Source organism: Ranitomeya imitator, chromosome 5, assembly GCF_032444005.1.
Source record: "Ranitomeya imitator isolate aRanImi1 chromosome 5, aRanImi1.pri, whole genome shotgun sequence".
Classification (NCBI taxonomy): domain Eukaryota; kingdom Metazoa; phylum Chordata; class Amphibia; order Anura; family Dendrobatidae; genus Ranitomeya; species Ranitomeya imitator.
This window is the reverse complement of record NC_091286.1, coordinates 276,225,603-276,247,304: the sequence shown is the minus strand read 5'-3', so window position 1 is coordinate 276,247,304 and position 21,702 is coordinate 276,225,603. Positions and strand designations below refer to the sequence as shown.

At 42.8% G+C, this 21,702-nt stretch overlaps 1 protein-coding gene across 2 annotated transcripts in view; it reads left to right on the top strand.

The window, feature by feature from the left end:
* LOC138637470 (amine sulfotransferase-like) overlaps nt 1–21,702 on the top strand; it is a 132,560-nt gene that overhangs the window by 14,343 nt on the left and 96,515 nt on the right. For both annotated transcript variants that reach the window (XM_069726184.1, XM_069726185.1), the window contains exons 2-3: nt 465–639; nt 6,808–7,016. In XM_069726184.1, coding sequence (XP_069582285.1) covers nt 471–639; nt 6,808–7,016 — 378 coding nt within the window. In that variant the 5' untranslated portion in view covers nt 465–470. The remainder of the gene's footprint in view (nt 1–464; nt 640–6,807; nt 7,017–21,702) is intronic.

Sequence of the window (21,702 nt, the reverse complement as noted above, 5' to 3'; positions counted from 1 at the left end):
GTTTAGATTCACTCATTTCTAATTCCTATAGCTCTGTTTGTAACTAATGTATATGCATAAAGTTGTTTTTATAACCATAAAAGTCCCTACTACAGATTTTACATTTGATCCAAAATGTTTAAGTGTACTTCTGTCACCCAGGACTAAAAAAAAATGTTTACTTTAAAATGTCATTTTAAATTTTGGATGATTAATAATTAATAGATCTTCCCGCAATGAATCTGCAATCTGGGAATTTAGGGGCAGAACACTATCAAATTGTTCCAAAAGGTTTAAAGGTTAAATCAGTAATTTATAAATAAGCATAACCTTCGGAGCTCAAGAATTTAATTGCTTCAATCTGAACAGAGAAAGGCATTTGCCTATAGGTAATATGATTTGGATCATTATTATTATTATTATTATTATTTTTATTACTATTACCTTTACTGACAAATACCAATTAAAGATATTATATGTTTTAGTTGTAGATGGCAACAATGGACCAAGATGAACTTTGTGAAGCCTTGAATGCTATATCCTTTAAACATAAAGGCATATACTTTGAAACCAATTTGACATCACCTGAAGTCATAGATAATGTCGAGCATATGGAAATTAGAGATGGTGACGTGTTTCTAGTCACTTACCCAAAATCAGGTAGGACATTGTTTGATATTTTTTCCCAATGATGGTGTAAGAAAATTTTCATTTTATTGCAATAATTTAACCCCTTTCTGCCATTAGACGTACTATTCCGTCCATGTGCGGTGGGCTTTACTTCCCAAGGACGGAATAGTACATCATAGGCGATCGGCCGCGCTCACGGGGGTAGCGCGGCCGATCGGGCCGGGTGTCAGCTGCTTATCGCAGCTGACATCCGGCACTATGTGCCAGGAGTGGTCACGGACCGCCCCCGGCACATTAACCCCCGGCACACCGCGATCAAACATGATCGTGATGTGCCGGCGGTGCAGGGAAGCATCGCGCAGGGAGGGGGCTCCCTGCGGGCTTCCCTGAGACCCCCGCAGCAACGCAATGTGATTGCGTTGCTGCGGGGGTCTCTTGCCTCCTCCCTGCAGCAAGTCCCGGATCCAAGATGGCCGCGGATCCGGGTCCTGCAGGGAGGGAGGTGGCTTACCAAGTGCCTGCTCAGAGCAGGCACTTGGTAACGCTGCAGCGCTGTTTGACAGATCGGTGATCTGTCAGAGTGCTGTGCAAACTGGCAGATCACCGATCTGTATTGTCCCCCCCTGGGACAAAGTAAAAAAGTAAAAAAATTTTTTTACAAGTGTGTAAAAAAAAAAAAATCCTAAATAATGAAAAATATATATATATATTATTCCCATAAATACATTTCTTTATCTAAATAAAAAAAACAAAACAATAAAAGTACACATATTTAGTATCGCCGCGTCCGTAACGACCTAACCTATAAAACTGGCCCACTAGTTAACCCCTTCAGTAAACACCGTAAGAAAAAAAAAAAACGAGGCAAAAAACAACGCTTTATTATCATACCGCCGAACAAAAAGTGGAATAACACACGATCAAAAAGACAGATCTAAATAACCATGGTACCGCTGAAAGCATCATCTTGTCCCGCAAAAAACGAGCTGCCATACAGCAACGTCAGAAAAAAAATAAAAAAGTTGTAGTCCTCAGAATAAAGCGATGCAAAAATAATTATTTTTTCTATAAAATAGTTTTTATCATATAAAAGCGCCAAAACATAAAAAAAATGATATAAATGAGGTGTCGCTGTAATCATACTGACCCGAAGAATAAAACTGCTTTATCCATTTTACCAAACGAGGAACGGTATAAACGCCTCCCCCAAAAGAAATTCATGAATAGCTGGTTTTTGCTAATTCTGCCTCACAAAAATCGGAATAAAAAGCGATCAAAAAATGTCACGTGCCCGAAAGTGTTACCAATAAAAACGTCAACTCGTCCCGCAAAAAACAAGACCTCACATGACTCTGTGGACTCAAATATGGAAAAATTATAGCTCTCAAAATGTGGTAACGCAAAAAATATTTTTTGCAATAAAAAGCGTCTTTCAGTGAGTGACGGCTGCCAATCATAAAAATCCGCTAAAAAACCCGCTATAAAAGTAAATCAAACCCCCCTTCATTACCCCCTTAGTTAGGGAAAAGTAAAAAAAATTAAAAAAATGTATTTATTTCCATTTTCCCATTCGGGTTAGGGCTAGGGCTAGGGTTAGGGCTAGGGTTAGGGTTAGGGTTAGGGCTAGGACTAGGGCTAGGGTTAGGGCTAGGGTTATGGTTAGGGCTCAAAATTTTCGCCATATTTCCGTTTTTTTCACAAATAAACGCAGGTAATATCAAAGAAATTTTACCACTATCATGAAGTACAATATGTCTCGAGAAAACAATGTCAGAATCACCGGGATCCGTTGAAGCGTTCCAGAGTTATAACCTCATAAAGGGACAGTGGTCAGAATTGTAAAAATTGGCCCAGTCCATAACGTGCAAACCACCCTTGGGGGTAAATGGGTTAATGATAATCTTTTACAAAATATAAATTCATAGTATAAAGCTGAAGATTAATATTTTAACATGTAAACTATACTAATTTATGAATACATGCTATTCTGCAGAAACACCACAGAAAAACAGGCAAAGGTACTTACCAGTCTAGGCTTTAAATCAAATGCACTGTCATGGTGCAGCGGGCCCAAGTAAAAATGGCGACTACACAGGTGCGGTAATACCAAATGAGACATCCAGCCTACAATTCCTTACATATTTTGATATGTTCTTGTGCACTTATTTTACTTTTACTTTTTGAGGTGCAGTTGGGCTCTGAAGGCTTTGTAAATTATGGCCTCTGTTCACACGGGGCGCATTACAGTTAGCGCTGGTCAGCCCGCCACATGGCGTTACTAACAGGCTATGATCCAGATGCTTTGCATTCTCTGTGTGAACACTGCTGCAGATTATTTGTTTGCACTGGTGTGCCAAGCGGCCAATCCCTGATTGTAGGCTGGCTGTCTCATTGGCATTACCACACCTGTGTAGTTGCCATCTTTACTTGGGCCTGCTGCACCATGACAGTGCATTTGATTCAAGGTCTAAACGGGTAATCACATTTGCCTGTTTTTCTGTGGTGTTTTTTTCTAGAATTGTGGAGTTTTTTCCTCCTTTTTTTCCTCCTGTTTTTGTTAATGCTATTCTGAAGGTAGCAAATTCTAAGCCCAATATTTAATGATGGCCATCCAAACAGAACAGATCAGATTGAAAGGACTCACTGAAAAAGGGATAAATCTGTAAAAAACCATAACAATGCTACTACTTAAAGTGCACTAAATTAATTCAAATTCTGAATATAACTCCAGGAAATCACTGAACTACACACAACACACACAAAGCCACCAATAAATATTCTCTAAGTACTGTGGCCCACAAGAAGTACCATAGTTATAACAATCTATCTCATGTCTCTACGTATTTCATCACCACCACTCTATGCGACTAATCAGGAGTCCCATATATACAGACCCAATATTAATTGGATTAGACACAGCAATTTATTAAAACTAAAGGACAGTTTACCCCTATAAGGAAAAGGGCCCTCAGTATAATGGCAATAGATATAGCAGCTCGTGGATTTATCCCATATAGACCATGGCCAGCATGTCTTTGTATATTACATTTTCATAAGTGACCCTTCTCAGTTTCACGTGGGACCCATTTAGAGAAAAAAAATGCATTTATAAAGATATTAACAATGAGAAGTGATTTGAAGCAAATCACAAGTAGTTCAATGCCTTCAATGGCCCTTAAGAAAATATGTATAACACTACTGAGGTCTCCTAGGACTGTACTGCACCCCTACCAACCTCCCATCAAAGCTTTTATCCTCTTAATATACTACAATCATCATATGATACAGCACTGTGTACTTACAATTGCTCATTTTGCCTTTCTACCCAGATAATTCTTCTGCTTTCCATTAGGTCAATGACATCACGTGATTAAGAACTGACTAGCTGAATCTCTCTAAAGGTACCGTCACACATAACGATATTGTTAACGATATCGTTGCTTTTTGTGACGTAGCAAGGATATCGTTAAGGAAATCGTTATGTGTGACAGCGACCAACGATCAGGCCCCTGCTGGGAGATCTTTGGTCGCTGAACAAAGTCCAGAACTTTATTTCGTCGCTGGATCTCCCGTGGACATCGCTGGATCGGCGTGTGTGACACCGATCCAGCGATGTCTTCACTGGTAACCAGGGTAAACATCGGGTAACTAAGCGCAGGGCCGCGCTTAGTAACCCGATGTTTACCCTGGTTACCAGCGTAAAAGTAAAAAAAAAAAACACTACATACTTACCTACCGCTGTCTGTCCCTGGCGCTGTGCTCTGCACTCCTCCTGCACTGGCTGTGAGCGTCGGTCAGCCGGAAAGCAGAGCGGTGACGTCACCGCTCTGCTTTCCGGCCGCTGTGCTCACAGCCAGTACAGGAGGAGTGCAGAGAAGCAGAGCGCCGGGGACAGACAGCGGTAGGTAAGTATGTAGTGTTTGTTTTTTTTTACTTTTACGCTGGTAACCAGGGTAAACATCGGGTTACTAAGCGCGGCCCTGCGCTTAGTTACCCGATGTTTACCCTGGTTACCCGGGGACTTCGGGATCGTTAGTCGCTGGAGAGCTGTCTGTGTGACAGCTCTCCAGCGACCACACAGCGACGCTGCAGCGATCCGGATCGTTGTCGGTATCGCTGCAGGGGCCTTAAGCTTTATGTAGAAGCAGGAGGTTAATTTTCTATGTACAAATAATTAGTCACTGCAAAGGTCTAAGGCGGGGGAAGAGCGGAGCAACTGGGTCAGGAGTTGAAGAGGGGAATGAGTCAGGTAGGGACACAAGGCTTCCTGTTTCTACATAGGTCAGCGAAAAGAGAAGAATTTACTGGGTAGAAAGGCAAAATTACCAATTTTAAGTACACAGTGCTTTATAAAATGGCTGCAATATATTAAGAGGATAAAAACTTTGATGGGAGGAGTGCTGCTTTAAATTAATACAAGGCTTACTATTGTGCATATCAAAGGTGTTACTTATTTTAAATATCCCACATAACTTTCATTATTAATTTATTACACATATCCTTTAGAGTAAATATTTTAAGATACATACTGAATGTAAATTGAATAGTAGCACCAGATATGGCATATCTCATATTCCTCCCCCTAGCCTTAAATCACAAAGCCTGCATTCATTCATGCTCATAGTGTATTAATTCATTTATTGCACAAATCTAATGGTATCAAAGCATAAATAGCAACTCTGGAGTATATTTAGCTTAATTATTTAAAGAAAAAATTGGCATTCCCAAATATCAAGCAAAAATTAAAGATTAAGGTTTTATTATTGATTCACTGTAGTCAAAAAATCATTGACGTTTCAGCCAATACCTAGGTCTTCATCAGGACTATTTGTCTTCAGTGTAAACAGACCGCAAGATCAAATTTTAGAACAAGTGGTGTCGCATACTGGTGCGCTTAGGAGAATGGCACTAACGTGCAGGAGAAGGTAGCGACAAGTAGTTCTGATGAAGGCCTAGGTATTGGCCGAAACGTCACCGATCTTAATCTTTAATTTTTGCATGATATTTGGGAGTGCCTAATATTTCTTTAAATATTTGGAGTGGTATTCTATTCGTGCACCCCACGTTTTTGGAGTGCCGTGCAATTCTTCTCTATATTTAATTTAATGCACAGGCCGCAAGGCTATGTTCACATGTTGCAGTTTATTTTCCCAAAGTTTTTTTATGCTTTTATGCACATTTTCAGCTGCGTTTTACACTACCAGCAAAGTCTATGAGATTTCAGAAATCTCATGCACACAGCTTATTTTTTTGTCCTAAGTATTTTTGCAATACCTTTTTTTTTTACAAAATGCAGCATGTCACTTGTTTCAGTGTTTTTCACCCTTGAAAGCAATGGGTAGTGCAAAAAAAATGCTGAAAAAATTCAGGTATCAGTGTTTTGGTGTCAAAACTTGATAAAGTAGAATCAGATTTTTTTTATGCACTAAACTTTATCAGCATACACAAGAGACAAATGTACCATGACCAAAACGCATTGAAAAAAAGCACCAAAAATGCAGCAAAAAACACAACAAAAACTCAGCAAAACCTGCTATTTTGAAGCTAGATTCTTACTGCCAAAAGAGCAGGTTTTGCTTACAGAAAAAAAAACACATCAAAATATAATGTGTGAACATAGCCTAAGTGTCAGGGTTTTCTTTATAGATATTCTATAATATAACAGGATAACCCACTAGCGTAAGGCCGGGGTTACACTTGCGTGTGCAATGTGAGAAACAAGCGCATCAATACCCGGCACTGCCACCAGTACTCGGGACCTGTGCATTCAGGTGTATAGAAATACATGCAGCTGCACACTTCGGTCCCGAGTGCCGGCGACAGTGGCTGGTATTGATGCGAGAGACTCAAGTTTCTCATATTGCACACGCAAGTGTGACCCCGGCCTAACTCAGCTACTGGTGGCATGCCTTCACAGCCGGTCTTGCCACATTCCAGCCTGCATTAATTCATCCGCCACATTGTCTCAGATGCTGTAACCTTATGCATGGCTGATCACAGCTCTCATCATTGTATAACACATCCTAGTGCACTTCTAACACACGACCTTGTCTTATAGCGTAGGCCAAGGATGGCCAAGGGACACAGAAGGTGCGTCCCAAGTGTACATTATTGTAGTGTATATTCATAGTTGAAAGCTAAGTAGAAATTTCTATATTTCACGTATTAAAATGTTAATTAATACATGCTATTCTGCAGGCACAATTTGGACACAGCAAATTCTAAGCCTAATATTTAATGAAGGCCATCGAAACAGAACAGAAGAGATTCAAACCATGGATAGAGTTCCATGGCTTGAGTTTAAATTTAACAACGTTGACTACAACAGCCGTCCATCTCCTCGTCTCTTCTCGACTCACCTGCCTTATTATCTAATGCCTAAAGATCTGAGGTTCAGGATGGGAAAGGTAAATCACATAAGTATTCTTTTGCAATATTTATCATATTGAATCTTTAATAGATTACTTTACAATATTTACATTTTGGGGCTAAAAAGACATTTAAAATTATCTCCCAATATTTTATTTTTACTTTAGTGACACTTGCCCACCGGCAAACAGACAGGACATGACAATAAAATGGGTATAAATGGAAAATATACATCAGACAGGAAACAAAATGCTAAGAGTAATTATTTTTCCTAGGGTAGTTTATTCTCTTGTACATAAGGAGAAAATACACAGAAGGGTTTTGGGATTTGGCTTTGCTGATCAGTATTTCTAATTTTGGCTACGGTCACACTAGCAGCATTTGGTCAGCATTTTACCTCAGTACTTGTAAGCCAAAACCAGGAGAGGGTGATAAATGCAGAAGCGGTGATGTTTTCTATTATACTTTTCCTCTGATTGTTCCTCCTGGTTTTGAGTAAAGGTACCTTCACAATAAACAACTTCACAACGATAACGATAGCGATCCGTGACGTTGCAGCGTCCTGGATAGCGATATCGTTGTGTTTGACACGCAGCAGTGATCAGGATCCTGCTGTGATGTCGTTGGTCGGAGCTAGAAGGCCAGAACTTTATTTCGTCGCTGGATCTCCCGCTGACATCGCTGGATCAGCGTGTGTGATGCCGATCCAGCGATGTGTTCACTGGTAACCAGGGTAAACATTGGGTTACTAAGCGCAGGGCCGCGCTTAGTAACCCGATGTTTACCCTGGTTACCATCGTAAAATTTAAAAAAAACAAACACTACATACTTACCTTCAGCTGTCTGTCCCCCGGCGTCCGCTTCTCTGCACTCCTCCTGCATCCTGTGTCAGCGCCAGTCAGCCGGAAAGCAGAGCGGTGACGTTACCGCTCTGCTTTCCGGCTGCTGTGCTCACAGTCAGTGCGGGAAGCAGAGCGCCGGGGACAGACACGGAAGGTAAGTATGTAGTGTTTGTTTTTTTTACTTTTACGATGGTAACCAGGGTAAACATCGGGTTACTAAGCGCGGCCCTGCGCTTAGTAACCCGATGTTTACCCTGGTTACCGGGGACTTCGGCATCGTTGGTCGCTGGAGAGCTGTCTGTGTGACAGCTCTCCAGCGACCAAACAGCGACGCTGCAGCGATCGACATCGTTGTCGGTATCGCTGCAGCGTCGCTTAGTGTGAAGGTACCCTTACAGACACTGATTTAAAATACTGACCAAATACTGATAGCGTGACCATTTGTGCAGAGTCTTAGGAAGAACAGACACGGTAACTATAAGATAACTTTGGTCGTTCTTTCAGCTGGCAGTACAAAGGGTCATTTTTCCATGTGTTGATGTGAGTGTTTGTATGTGTAGATATGCATGTGCATTTTTTGCATAAACTGTAAGGAGTAGTTATGCGTTTGTAAATGTATGTGTCCAGGAGCATATTGTGCATGTTCTGTGTGTATCATGGATGTAGCACCTGTGGTTATATTGCTGTTTATGTATCTTGTGTGAATATATGTGCACTAAGTGCACCCCTTAACATTCAGTATAATTAAGAGATGCTTTTTTCAAGCAGGTTGATACTGTAATGAGTAATGAGAATACCAAGTTTATTTTGTTAGTTTTTTCTGCTTTACTACTTTTGCTAAAAAAAATAAAAAAACACAAAAAAATATATTTTGGTCACCATTTTTTGATACCTATTAGTGATCAGCAAATCCATTTGGCACTATTTGTTACTCTCACGAATAGTTCGCTGTTCGGGCTATTTGTTACTCAACGAGCAATTTGTTATTCGCCTCGGTATATTTGAGTGACCACCCATCTTGTTTGGTACTTTGTTTGCAGCAATTGAACATGCTGGGTTGGCTTGCCAATGGCAGTAATGCCGGCACAATCTTTGATGTGGCATTACTGTGATTGGCTGGCCTTACAGCATCATAGGGGATATTTAATATAGAAAAGACAGCGTGAGCACAACTACGAAATAAAGGTAGGTCCTAGGGTTAGGTTCCCAAACCATATAGATGCAAGATGGTAAACCCAGCACTCAACTTAAGTTAAAAGGTAAGTACGTTGAAAAGTAGTGCAGTTTGGACGAGCCGTGGACTCCGCGTCAGGGAGCACGTTTGCTCAAGGTACTAATACCATTCACTCTCTCCTATAGCGATCTGAATTGCGCTTGAAGCCCCATACTTGCCTTATACAAACGGCACTACTTATCTACGGTCTACTTCTGCTATTGAACATTATGTAACTGATGAAGGTTACCACGGACCGAAACATTTTAATGTTCATACTACAATAAACCTTGCTGCAATAGATAGTTAAAGGGACACTGTCACCTGAATTTGGAGGGAACAATCTTCAGCCATGGAGGCGGGGTTTTTGGGTGTTTCATTCACCCTTTCCTTACCCGCTGGCTGCAATATTGGATTGAAGTTCATTCTCTGTCCTCCGTAGTACACGCCTGCACAGTGCAATCTTGCCTTGCGCAGGCGTGTACTATGGAAGACAGAGAATGAACTTCAATCCAATATTGCAGCCAGCATGCAGCCAGCGGGTAAGGAAAGGGTGAATCAAACACCCAAAAACCCCGCCTCCATGGCTGAAGATTGTTCCCTCCAAATTCAGGTGACAGTGTCCCTTTAAGTTGAGTGCTGGGTTTACTATCTTGCATCTATATAGGGGATATTTAACCCCTTCATGACCCAGCCTATTTTGACCTTAAAGACCTTGCCGTTTTTTGCAATTCTGACCAGTGTCCCTTTATGAGGTAGTAACTCAGGAACGCTTCAACGAATCCTAGCGGTTCTGAGACTGTTTTTTCGTGACATATTGGGCTTCATGTTAGTGGTAAATTTAGGTCAATAAATTCTGCGTTTATTTGTGATAAAAACGGAAATTTGGCGAAAATTTTGAAAATTTCGCAATTTTCACATTTTGAATTTTTATTCTGTTAAACCAGAGAGTTATGTGACACAATATAGTTAATAAATAACATTTCCCACATGTATACTTTACATCAGCACAATTTTGGAAACAAAATTTTTTTTTGCTAGGAAGTTATAAGGGTTAAAATTTGACCAGCGATTTCTCATTTTTACAATGAAATTTACAAAACCATTTTTTTTAGGGACCACCTCACATTTGAAGTCAGTTTGAGGGGTCTATATGGCTGAAAATACCCAAAAGTGACACCATTCTAAAAACTGAACCCCTCAAGGTACTCAAAACCACATTCAAGAAGTTTATTAACCCTTTAGGTGCTTCACAGCAGCAGAAGCAACATGGAAGGAAAAAATGAACATTTAACTTTTTAGTCACAAAAATTATCTTTTAGCAACAATTTTTTTATTTTCCCAATGGTAAAAGGAGAAACTGAACCACGAAAGTTGTTGTCCAATTTATCCTGAGTACGCTGATACCTCATATGTGGGGGTAAACCACTGTTTGGGCGCACGGCAGGGCTTGGAAGGGAAGGAGCGCCATTTGACTTTTTGAATGAATAATTGGCTCCAATCTTTAGCGGACACCATGTCACGTTTGGAGAGCCCCTGTGTGCATAAACATTGGCGCTCCCCCACAAGTGACCCCATTTTGGAAACTAGACCCCCCAAGCATCTTATCTAGATGCCTAGTGAGCACTTTAAACCCTCAGGTGCTTCACAAATTGATCTGTAAAAACGAAAAAGTACTTTTTTTTCACAAAAAAATTCTTTTCGCCTCAATTTTTTCATTTTCACATGGGTAATAGGATAAAATGGATCATAAAATTTGTTAGGCAATTTCTCCCGAGTACGCCGATACCTCATATGTGGGGGTAAACCACTGTTTGGGCACACGGCAGGGCTCGGAAGGGAAGGCGCGCCATTTGACTTTTTGAATATAAAATTAGCTCCAATTGTTAGCGGACACCATGTCGCGTTTGGAGAGCCCCTGTGTGCCTAAACATTGGAGGTCCCCCACAAGTGACCCCATTTTGGAAACTAGACCCCCCATGGAACTTATCTAGATGCGTATTGAGCACTTTAAACCCCCAGGTGCTTCACAGAAGTTTATAACGCAGAGCCATGAAAATAAAAAATAATTTTTCTTTCCTCAAAAATGATTGTTTAGCCTGGAATTTCCTATTTTGCCAAGGGTAATAGGAGAAATTGGACCCCAAATGTTGTTGTCCAGTTTGTCATGAGTACGCTGATACCCCATATGTGGGGGTAAACCACTGTTTGGGCGCACGGCAGGGCTCGGAAGGGAAGGCACGCCATTTGGCTTTTTAAATGGAAAATTAGCTCCAATCATTAGCGGACACCATGTCACGTTTGGAGAGCCCCGTGTGCCTAAACATTGGAGATCCCCCATAAATGACCCCATTTAGGAAACTAGACCCCCAAAGGAATTAATCTAGATGTGGGGTGAGGACTTTGAACCCCCAAGTGCTTCACAGAAGTTTATAACGCAGAGCCATGAAAATAAAATAAAAAAATTATTTTCTCAAAAATGATATTTTAGCCTGCAATTTTTTTTTTCCCAAGGGTAACAGGAGAAATTTGACCCCAAAAGTTGTTGTCCAGTTTCTGCTGAGTACGCTGATACCCCATATGTGGGGGTAAACCACTGTTTGGGCACATGCCGGGGCTCGGAAGTGAAGTAGTGACGTTTTGAAATGCAGACTTTGATGGAATGCTCTGTGGGCGTCACGTTGCGTTTGCAGAGCCCCTGATGTGGCTAAACAGTAGAAACCCCCCACAAGTGACCCCATTTTGGAAACTAGACCCCGAAAGGAACTTATCTAGATGTGTGGTGAGCACTTTGAACCCCCAAGTGCTTCATAGAAGTTTATAATGCAGAGCCGTGAAAATAATAAATACGTTTTCTTTCCTCAAAAATAATTATTTAGCCCAGAATTTTTTATTTTCCCAAGGGTTACAGGAGAAATTGGACCCCAAAAGTTGTTGTCCAGTTTCTCCTGAGTACGCTGATACCCCATGTGTGGGGGTAAACCACTGTTTGGGCACACGTCGGGGCTCAGAAGGGAAGTAGTGACTTTTGAAATGCAGACTTTGATGGAATGGTCTGCGGGCGTCACGTTGCGTTTGCAGAGCCCCTGGTGTGCCTAAACAGTAGAACCCCCCCCCACAAGTGACCCCATTTTAGAAACTAGACCCCCAAGGAACTTATCTAGATATGTGGTGAGCACTTTGAACCCCCAAGTGCTTCACAGACGTTTACAACGCAGAGCCGTGAAAATAAAAAATCATTTTTCTTTCCTCAAAAATGAAGTTTTAGCAAGCATTTCTTATTTTCACAAGGGTAACAGGAGAAATTGGACCCCAGTAATTGTTGCGCAGTTTATCCTGAGTATGCTGGTACCCCATATGTGGGGGTAAACCACTGTTTGGGCACACGTCGGGGCTCGGAATTGAGGGAGCACCATTTGACTTTTTGAATACGAGATTGGCTGGAATCAATGGTGGCGCCATGTTGCGTTTGGAGACCCCTGATGTGCCTAAACAGTGGTAACCCCTCAATTCTACCTCCAACACTAACCCCAACACACCCCTAACTCTAATCCCAACTGTAGCCATAACCCTAATCACAACCCTAACCGCAACACACCCCTAACCACAACCCTAACCCCAACACACCCCTAACCCTAACCACAACCCTAATTCCAACCCTAACCCTAAGGCTATGTGCCCACGTTGCGGATTCGTGTGAGATTTCTCAGCATCATTTTTGAAAAATCCGCGGGTAAAAGGCACAAAGAATTGACATGCTGTGGAAAATACAACGCAGCGTTTTTCGCGCTGTATTTTCCGCACCATGGGCACAGCGGATTTGGTTTTCCATAGGTTTACATGGTACTGTAAACCTGATGGAACACTGCTACGAATCCGCAGCGGCCAATCTGCTGCGGATCCGCAGCCAAATCCGCATCGTGTGCACCTAGCCTAATTCTAAAGGTATGTGCACACGCTGCGGAAAACGCAGCAGTTTCCCATGAGTTTACAGTTCAATGTAAACCTATGGGAAACAAAAATCGCTGTACACATGCTGCGGAAAAACTGCACGAAAACGCAGCGGTTTACATTCCGCAGCATGTCACTTCTTTGTGCGGATTCCGCAGCGGTTTTACAACTGCTCAAATAGAAAATCGCAGTTGTAAAACTGCAGTGAAATGCGCAGAAAAAAACGCGGTAAATCCGCCATAAATCCGCAGCGGTTTAGCACTGCGGATTTATCAAATCCGCAGCAGAAAAATCCGCAGAGGACCAGAATACATGTGCACATACCGAAACCCTAACCCTAACCCTAGCCCTAACCCTAACCCTAGCCCTAACCCTAACCCTAGCCCTAGCCCTAACCCTATTCTAACCTTAGTGGGAAAAAAAATTCTTTATTTTTTTATTGTCCCTACCTATGGGGGTGACAAAGGGGGGGGGGTCATTTATTATTTTTTTTATTTTGATCACTGTGATAGATTATATCTCAGTGATCAAAATGCACTTTGGAACGAATCTGCCGGCCGGCAGATTCGGCGGGCGCACTGCGCATGCGTCCGCCATTTTGGAACATGGCGGCGCCCAGGGAGAAGACGGACGGACCCCGGCAGGATCGGTAAGTATGATGGGGTGGGGGGTAGCACGGGGGGGGGGGATCGGAGCATGGGGGGTGGATCGGAGCGTGGGAGGGGTGGAACGGAGCACGGGGGTGGTGGAACGGAGCACGGGTGGGGGTGGAACGGAGCACGGGGGGTGGAACGGAGAACGGGGGGGTGGATCGGAGTGCAGGGGGGTGATTGGAGCACGGGGAGGGTGATTGGAGCATGGGGGGAGCGGACAAGAGCATGGGGGGAGCGGAGCACAGGACGGAGGGGAGCCGGAGCAGTGTACCGGACAGATCGGAAAGCTGGGGGTGGCGATCGGTGGGGTGGGGTGGGGGCACATTAGTGTTTCCAGCCATGGCCGATGATATTGCAGCATCGGCCATGGCTGGATTGTAATATTTCACCAGTTATAATAGGTGAAATATTACAAATCGCTCTGATTGGCAGTTTCACTTTCAACAGCCAATCAGAGCGATCGTAGCCACGGGGGGTGAAGCCACCCCCCCTGGGCTAAACTACCACTCCCCCTGTACCTGCAGAACTGGTGAAATGGGAGTTAACCTTTTCACCCGATCTGCAGGGACGCGATCTTTCCATGACGCCACATAGGCGTCACAGGTCGGATTGGCACCGACTTTCATGACGCCTACGTGGCGTCAAAGGTCGGGAAGGGGTTAATCGCTACTGGCTCCATCTTGCGCACATTGCAGCCGGAAACAGCTTAGGGAGAGTGATAGGAGCGTAGGGACAGTGATAGGATGCTACATTGAGCATTATATAAAAGCTCTTTTAAGAGCAGATGATTGTGAAGATTAGTTCTTTGTTAGGTGTTGATAGGGTACGGAGAGATTTAATAGGAGGGAGAGTAAAGGTACCTTCACACATAACGATTTCGTTAACAATATCTTTGCAACGTCACGCTTTTTGTGACGTAGCAATGATCCCGCTAACGATCTCGTTATATGTGACAGTGACCAACGATCAGGCCCCTGCTGGGAGATCGTTGGTCGCTGGGGAATGATCAGGACCTTTTTTTGGTCGCTGATCACCCGCTGTCATCGCTGGATCGGCATATGTAACGCCGATCCAGCGATGGGTTCACTTGTAACCAGGGTAAATATTGGGTTACTAAGCGCAGGGCCACGCTTAGTAACCCGATATTTACCCTGGTTACCATTGTAAAAGTTAATAAAAACCACTACATACTTACATTCCGATGTCTGTCACATCCCCCGCCGTCAGCTTCCCGCACTGACTGTCAGCGCGCCGGCTGTAAAGTAGAGCACAGCGGTGACGTCACCGCTGTGCTCTGCTTTACGGCCGGCGCTGACACAGTCAGTGTGGGAAGCTGACGGCGGGGGACGTGACAGTCATCGGAATGTGAGTATGTAGTGTTTTTTTTTTTTTTTAACTTTTACAATGGTAACCAGGGTAAATATCGGGTTACTAAGCGCGGCCCTGCACTTAGTAACCCGATGTTTACCCTGGTTACCTGGGGACTTCGGCATCGTTGCAGACAGTTTCAACGATGCCGAAGTCTTTCCTCTGATCATTGGTCGCTGAAGAGAGCTGTCTGTGTGACAGCTCCCCAGCGACCACACAACGACTTACCAATGATCACGGCCAGGTCGTATCGCTGGTCGTGATCGTTGGTAAGTCGTTTAGTGTAACGGTACCTTAAAAGGCAAGTGGAAAGCCCGGGGTACTCGGTACCCGGTCCGGTCGCTATTAAAGGGGTGGTCATGGTGGCAGCGACCCGGTCCATGGCCCTGGGCACCCAAGTAAAAGGGACGGTCTTAAAAGAGATTTGAATAAAGTTTGTAGAAATAGGAAACGTTTTTGACGCCACCTGTGGTACTCTGTCAGAAGTGACCGACGCTGCTTAAAGGGGTCCTCTGGGGGTGATAGTACTGCAGCAAAGATGGTATCGCTTCCCACAGGTAAAGCTGGGTCCCCAGGGCTCCCGGTGTGTTTGGGCAAGGATGGTGAGGTGCCGGATATAAACGGAGGACACAGGGCTGCAGTCTCTTTCCCTGGTTTACTGTTGGTAGACAGTCCCAGTCCAGGGTACCAGTAACAGGTGACGGTGGAGTCCAGGCAGCCTGGAAACTAATTGAACCCCTTTGTCAGGTCAGATTGGGAGCCTTATACTATGTGCTGAATAGTAGTCTCTTGCTTCCTGTGGCTTCCTGACAAGGTCCTCTTTCTCTCCTGTCCTGGGACAGTACCTGCACGGTAGGCAACTCGAGACGTTTCCTTGGAGTCTCTATCCATGGTGATTCCAGGCTCTAGATGTTGCTGTACCTCAGGTGTAATGTGGACAACTCACTTTCAGTTTCCTGCCCTCTGGTTCTGCCATGGGACATGTAGTTCCACACAGCCTCGGGCTCCTGGTGCCCAGGTTTCTCCACTCTAGCTTAGAGGGAGCTCACTCGCAGCTCTCCTCTAGCTCCTGACTTCTCCTGTGCTCCTTTTCTGTTCCTTGTCTGCACTAGACTACCTAACTCCTCCTCCAAACCAGAATGTATATTATCAAGGGAAGCCCTCCTGAAAACCAGGTTTAGAGCTCCCCATTCTGGTCTGGAGTCAGAAAGTGTTGCATGTAAGATTACCTATCACAGGGATCCCCCTCGTTTCCAGGCATGGCATCACCCTCCCCAAGAGGATGGCAATACCACTGTGGTACCTGAACTCATGGGGTGACACATTCCCCCCCCACACACACACTAAATCCAGTACCCCTGGACTGGGAAAAGAAAATCTAAACAGTAAAGGTTAGATTGAGCAAAACATTTTGAGCAAGGCATTTAAACAGAGTAAACAGGTACAAATTTTTTATTTACCTGAGTCCATGACTGGGAAAAATCTCCAAGTATGGTATGGATTTTCTTTTCCTCTTCTGTGGGTTGAGAAGTACCTGGGTCTTTTTCCTTGTCTCTCAGTTGGTCCGGGCACACAACTTTTTGGCAACAACCATAAACGGTACATTTGTAGAGAGGTTAACAAGGCCTATTATAAAAGGAATACCATTCCTACTGTAAAGCATGGAGGTGGATCGCTGATGTTTTGGGGATGTGTGAGCTACAAAGGCACAGGAAACTTAGTCAAAGTTGATTGAAAGATGAATGCAGCATGTTATCAGCAAATACTGGAGACAAATTTGCAATCATCAGCCCGGAAGCGGCGCATGCAACATACTTGGACGATCCAACATGACAATGATCCAAAACACAAGGCCAAGTCGACCTGTCATTCGCTACAGCAGAACAAAGTGAACATTATGGAGTTTCCATCTCAGTCTCCTTACCTCAATATCATTGAACCACTCTGGGGAGATCTCAAGTGCACAGTTCATGCTAGACAGCCCAGGTATTTACAGAACCTGGAGGCTTTTTGCCAAGAAGAGTGGGCAGCTTTACCATCTGAGAAAATAAAGAACCTCATCCAAAATGACCACAAAAGCGTTCAAGCTGTCATTGATGTTGGAGGGGGCAATGCAAGGTATTAACAAATAGGGTATGTAAACTGATCAACAGGATCATTTGGATGTTTTGGGTTGTCATTATGATTTAAAAAGAAAACACGCAGTAGTTTGACAATAAATGGCTTCACCCAACCACTAACCATGAGTGGAGAAAAAGGCAAATATTTCTCAGTCATATTCTCTGAAAAAAGGCCAAGAAAGCAAAAATGGTGTATGTGTGTATAATATATATATATATATATATATATATATATATATATATATATATATATATATATATATATATATATACATATATATACATATATATACATATATATATATATATATATATATATATATATATGTGTGTGTGTGTTCTGTCTATGCATGTGTCTGTATGTCTGTGCTCTGTTCATACATATATCTATATGTATTTGCTCTGTTTATACATACAGTGGGGAAAATAAGTATTTGCTATACTGTATTTTTTATCATAGGTACACTTCAACTGTGAGAGACGGAATCTAAAAATAAAAACCTGAAAATCACATTGTATGATTTGTACTTAATTAATTTGCATTTTATTGCATGAAATAAGTATTTGATGCAAAGGAAAAACAAAACCTAATATCTGGTACAGAACTCTTTGTTTTCAATTACAGATGACTGATGTTTCCTGTTGATCTCCAGATCTGTCTTCTCCAGATCTTTCAGGTTTTGGAGCTGTCGCTGGGCAAAGGAGTTTCAGCTTCCTCCAAAGATTTTCTATTGGTTTCAGGTCTGGAGACTGGCTAGGCCACTCCAGGACCTTGAAATGCTTCTTATGGAACCACTCCTTAGCTGCCCTAGCTGGGTGTTTCCAGTCATTGTCATGATGGAAGACCCAGCCATAACCCATCATCAATGCACTTTCAGAGGGAAGGAGCTTGTTGATCAAAATCTTGTGATATATGATCCCATCCACAGTCCCTTCAATGTGGTGCAGTTGTCCTGTCCCCTTTGCAGAAAAGCACCCTCAAAGTATGATGTTTCCCTCACCATGCTTTATGGTTGGGACAATGTTCTTGGGATTGTATTCATCATTTTTCTTCCTCCAAACAAAGGAAGTGGAGTTGATACTAAAAAGTTCTACTTAGGTCTTTTCTGACCACAAGACCTTCTCCCATGCCTCCTCTGGATTATCCAGATGGTCATTGGCTAACTTCAAGGGGGCCTGGACATATTCTGGCGTGAGTAGGGGTACCTTATGTGCCCTATAGGATTTTAATCCATGATGGCATTGTACTAACAGTAATGTTTGAGACTGTGGTCCCAGCTCTCTTCAGGTCATTGACCAAGTCCTCCCGTGTAGTTCTGGGCTGATTCCCGACTTTTCTCAGAATCATCTTTACCCAAAGAGGTGATATACTGCATGGAGCCTCAGACCAAGGATAATTGACAATCAGAGTCAAGACAGAAAAAAGTCAAAACCGCACCCTTTTTTTCCTTGTAAATAAAGGTCTCAGCGGACACAGGGGCGCACGTCCAGAACCAGGGAGCCCATCCCGGATAACGTATCAAGACTTCAAAGAACAAAGACAGCGCCACAATGGATGGTGAAAAATTAAAAACTTACATTTATTCTGCCTTCTGTAGCGATGTTTCGTTCAACAGACCTTTATCAAGCCCAAGTGCTTGATAAAGGTCTGTTGACCGAAACGTCGCTACAGAAGGCAAAATAAATGTAAGTTTTTATTTTTACACCATCCATTATGGCGCTGTCTTTTTTCTTTGAAGTCAAGAAAGATTGACAGTCATCTTATGCTTCTTCCACTTTTTTTATAATTGCCCCAACAGTTGTTGCCCACTCACGAAGCACCGTGTCTATTGTCCTGTAGCCCCTTCCAGCTTTGTTCAGGTCTACAATTTTGTCCCTGGTGTCCTTAAAAAGCTCTTTGATCTTGACCACCATGTAGAGTTTGGAGTGTGATTGATTGGGTATGTGGACAATTGTCCTATATAAGTAATGAATTCAAACAGGTGCAATTAATACAACTAGAGTGCAAAGTAGGAAAGCTTCCTACAAAAATTAACAGGTCTTTGAGAGCCAGAATTCTTGCTGGTTGGTAGGTGATCAAACACTTATTTCATGCAATAAAATACAATTAAATTATTTAAAAATCATATAATGTGATTTTCCGATTTTCATTTTTAGATTCTGTCTCTAACAGAGGCAGTGTACCTAAGATAAAAATTACAGACCTCTCCATTTTTGTGTAGGTAGGAAAACTTGCAAAATCGGCAGTGTATCAAATACTTATTTTCACCACTGAATATCTGTATGCATGTGCTGTTTTGTACATATATATCTGTATATATTTGCTCTTTGTATACATGCATGTATGAATTCCATGCATATATATGCATGCGTATGTGCTCTGTGTATACATGTGTGTATGTTTTTTGTGTATGTACATATGTATGTCTATCTGTGTGTAACTAGAGATGATCGAATATTTTTATATTTGGTCGGGATAACGATCTTTGAATTTGCAATGTTTACCAATTTAATCGGGAAGCAAAAACAAACGCATACACAACACAAATGCCAGTGTTTCCCACACTGTGTGACAGCTTGGGAAACACCGGCGCGGCGGTTCTCAACAGTGGAAAAGTTACTCCCAGTAGATTATTACTGCCATCAGAACCCTACCTGGTCACGCTGTCAAATGTCGGTGTGACTCCGTAAAGATACTGTGACCCTCGGTAGAAAGCTTACCGCAGGTCAGTAGGTGCCGGCTGATGAGAGACTACTCCTAGCATTATTCTGTGTCTGCTGTCCCAGATAACAAGGATAGCAGGAGCTGCTGATGGGATAAGTAGTCTCTCATCAGCTGGCACCTGTGCTCAAAGTAAAAAAAGTTACTGCCATCAGAGGGCTGCGGGGTCACACTGTCAGATGTCGGCATGACCCCGCTGAGATACTGTGACCCACAGCGGTGACCCGTGGTAAAAAGCCTACCGCAGGTCAGCAGGCATCGGCTAATGAGAGACTACTCCTCCCATCAGGCTATGTCTGCTGTCATAGATAACAGTGATAGCAGGAGCCGCTGATGGGAGAAGTAGTTTCTTGTCAGCCGAAGCCTGTGCTCAAAGTTAAAAAAGATAAAAAAGGAAAAAAACATGTAAAATAATTAAATATTCAAATAAAAATAACACATTACAGTATACTCACCTAACACCAAATCCCCAATGCCATTATCTCCTTTAAAAAATGTAAAATAAAAAAGCAACATATACTAACCTTAATGCCCAATAACCAATGCCCATGTCTTCTATAAAAAAAAATCAAAAAATAATAAACCACCATATACTTTCCTGTCTGCCATAGGCCATGTAATCCTGAGTGTCCCACTGCAATCTCACGTGTAGAATAGTTACATCTCACGCCAGAATAGGCCGCCAGAGACACACTGACAGGATCATCATCGCTCCCACAGTGTATATCGCTGAGCTGCTGTGAGAGAGGTCAGATAAGTTCATCAGCTGAACTCCTGTGAACTATCTCATGCAGCGATGGTGTCGTAAGTGAGCACTCAGGGGCTCATCAGCTGATGAATTCCAGTGAACTTTCTCACCATAACTCAGTGCTATACACTACAGGAGCGATTGCTCTCAAGAACATCTGGCTACACACTAACACAGGAAGTAGTCATATCATAGTCACATCTCAAAGTCAAGATTGTCATGGAACATTATGGATTATTATCTTCTCGGCGGACAGGTGAGGAATATTGTGGTTTATTATTTTATTTTTGTTAAAGGAGTCATTGGTGTTAGTGGATTAGATGTTCTGTAGGTATGATTTAATTTAGATTCAATAAAGGACTCTGTGCCATTCTTTCAATTAAAGGACTTTATTCTGGGTGTGTGTTTTTATATAATATGACTATGGGGTTAGTAATGGTGGCGTCTTATAGACACCTCTCCATTACTAACCACTCAGCTTGATGTCACCTAACAATGCAAAGGTGACATCAATCCACCTAACTGTTAGCCCACTAGCTACCACTACAGGGCACATCATATAAATTTTATTTTTTGTGGAGGCTGAGAGCTTTTAGTGGGGGGAGGAGGGGGCAATATACATTGCCACTTCCTAGGCTATTATTATCAGCCCACAGCTACCTACCTAGCCTTTTCTGATTATTCATTATAGGGGACCCTATGTTATTTTTTTGGAGGGTCCCCCGTTTTAATAACCAGTAAAGGCTAAGTATACAGCAACACATTTCCTAGTGTAAACTGCAGATATGCTGCTGATAATATGATACTGTATGTGGACAGCTTGATGTACTAGTGATTGCTCTTCCCCCAGCAATCTTCCTCAACCTGTGTAAGAGTATGTTTTCCCGGTCAGGAAACATTCAGTATTTGCTGTGGATTGGACGCTACATACATTCGCAGCGTTCAATCCGCAGCCTCCAGATGTTACAGCATAGAGGACGGGATTTTATGAAATCCCGTCTCCACTATGCGTGTAGGGATGGCCCTGCATAACCGGACATAAGGCACGTCTTTATAGACGGCAGCATGTCTTTTTATCTCGTGGAGACGCTCCATCTCCACATTATA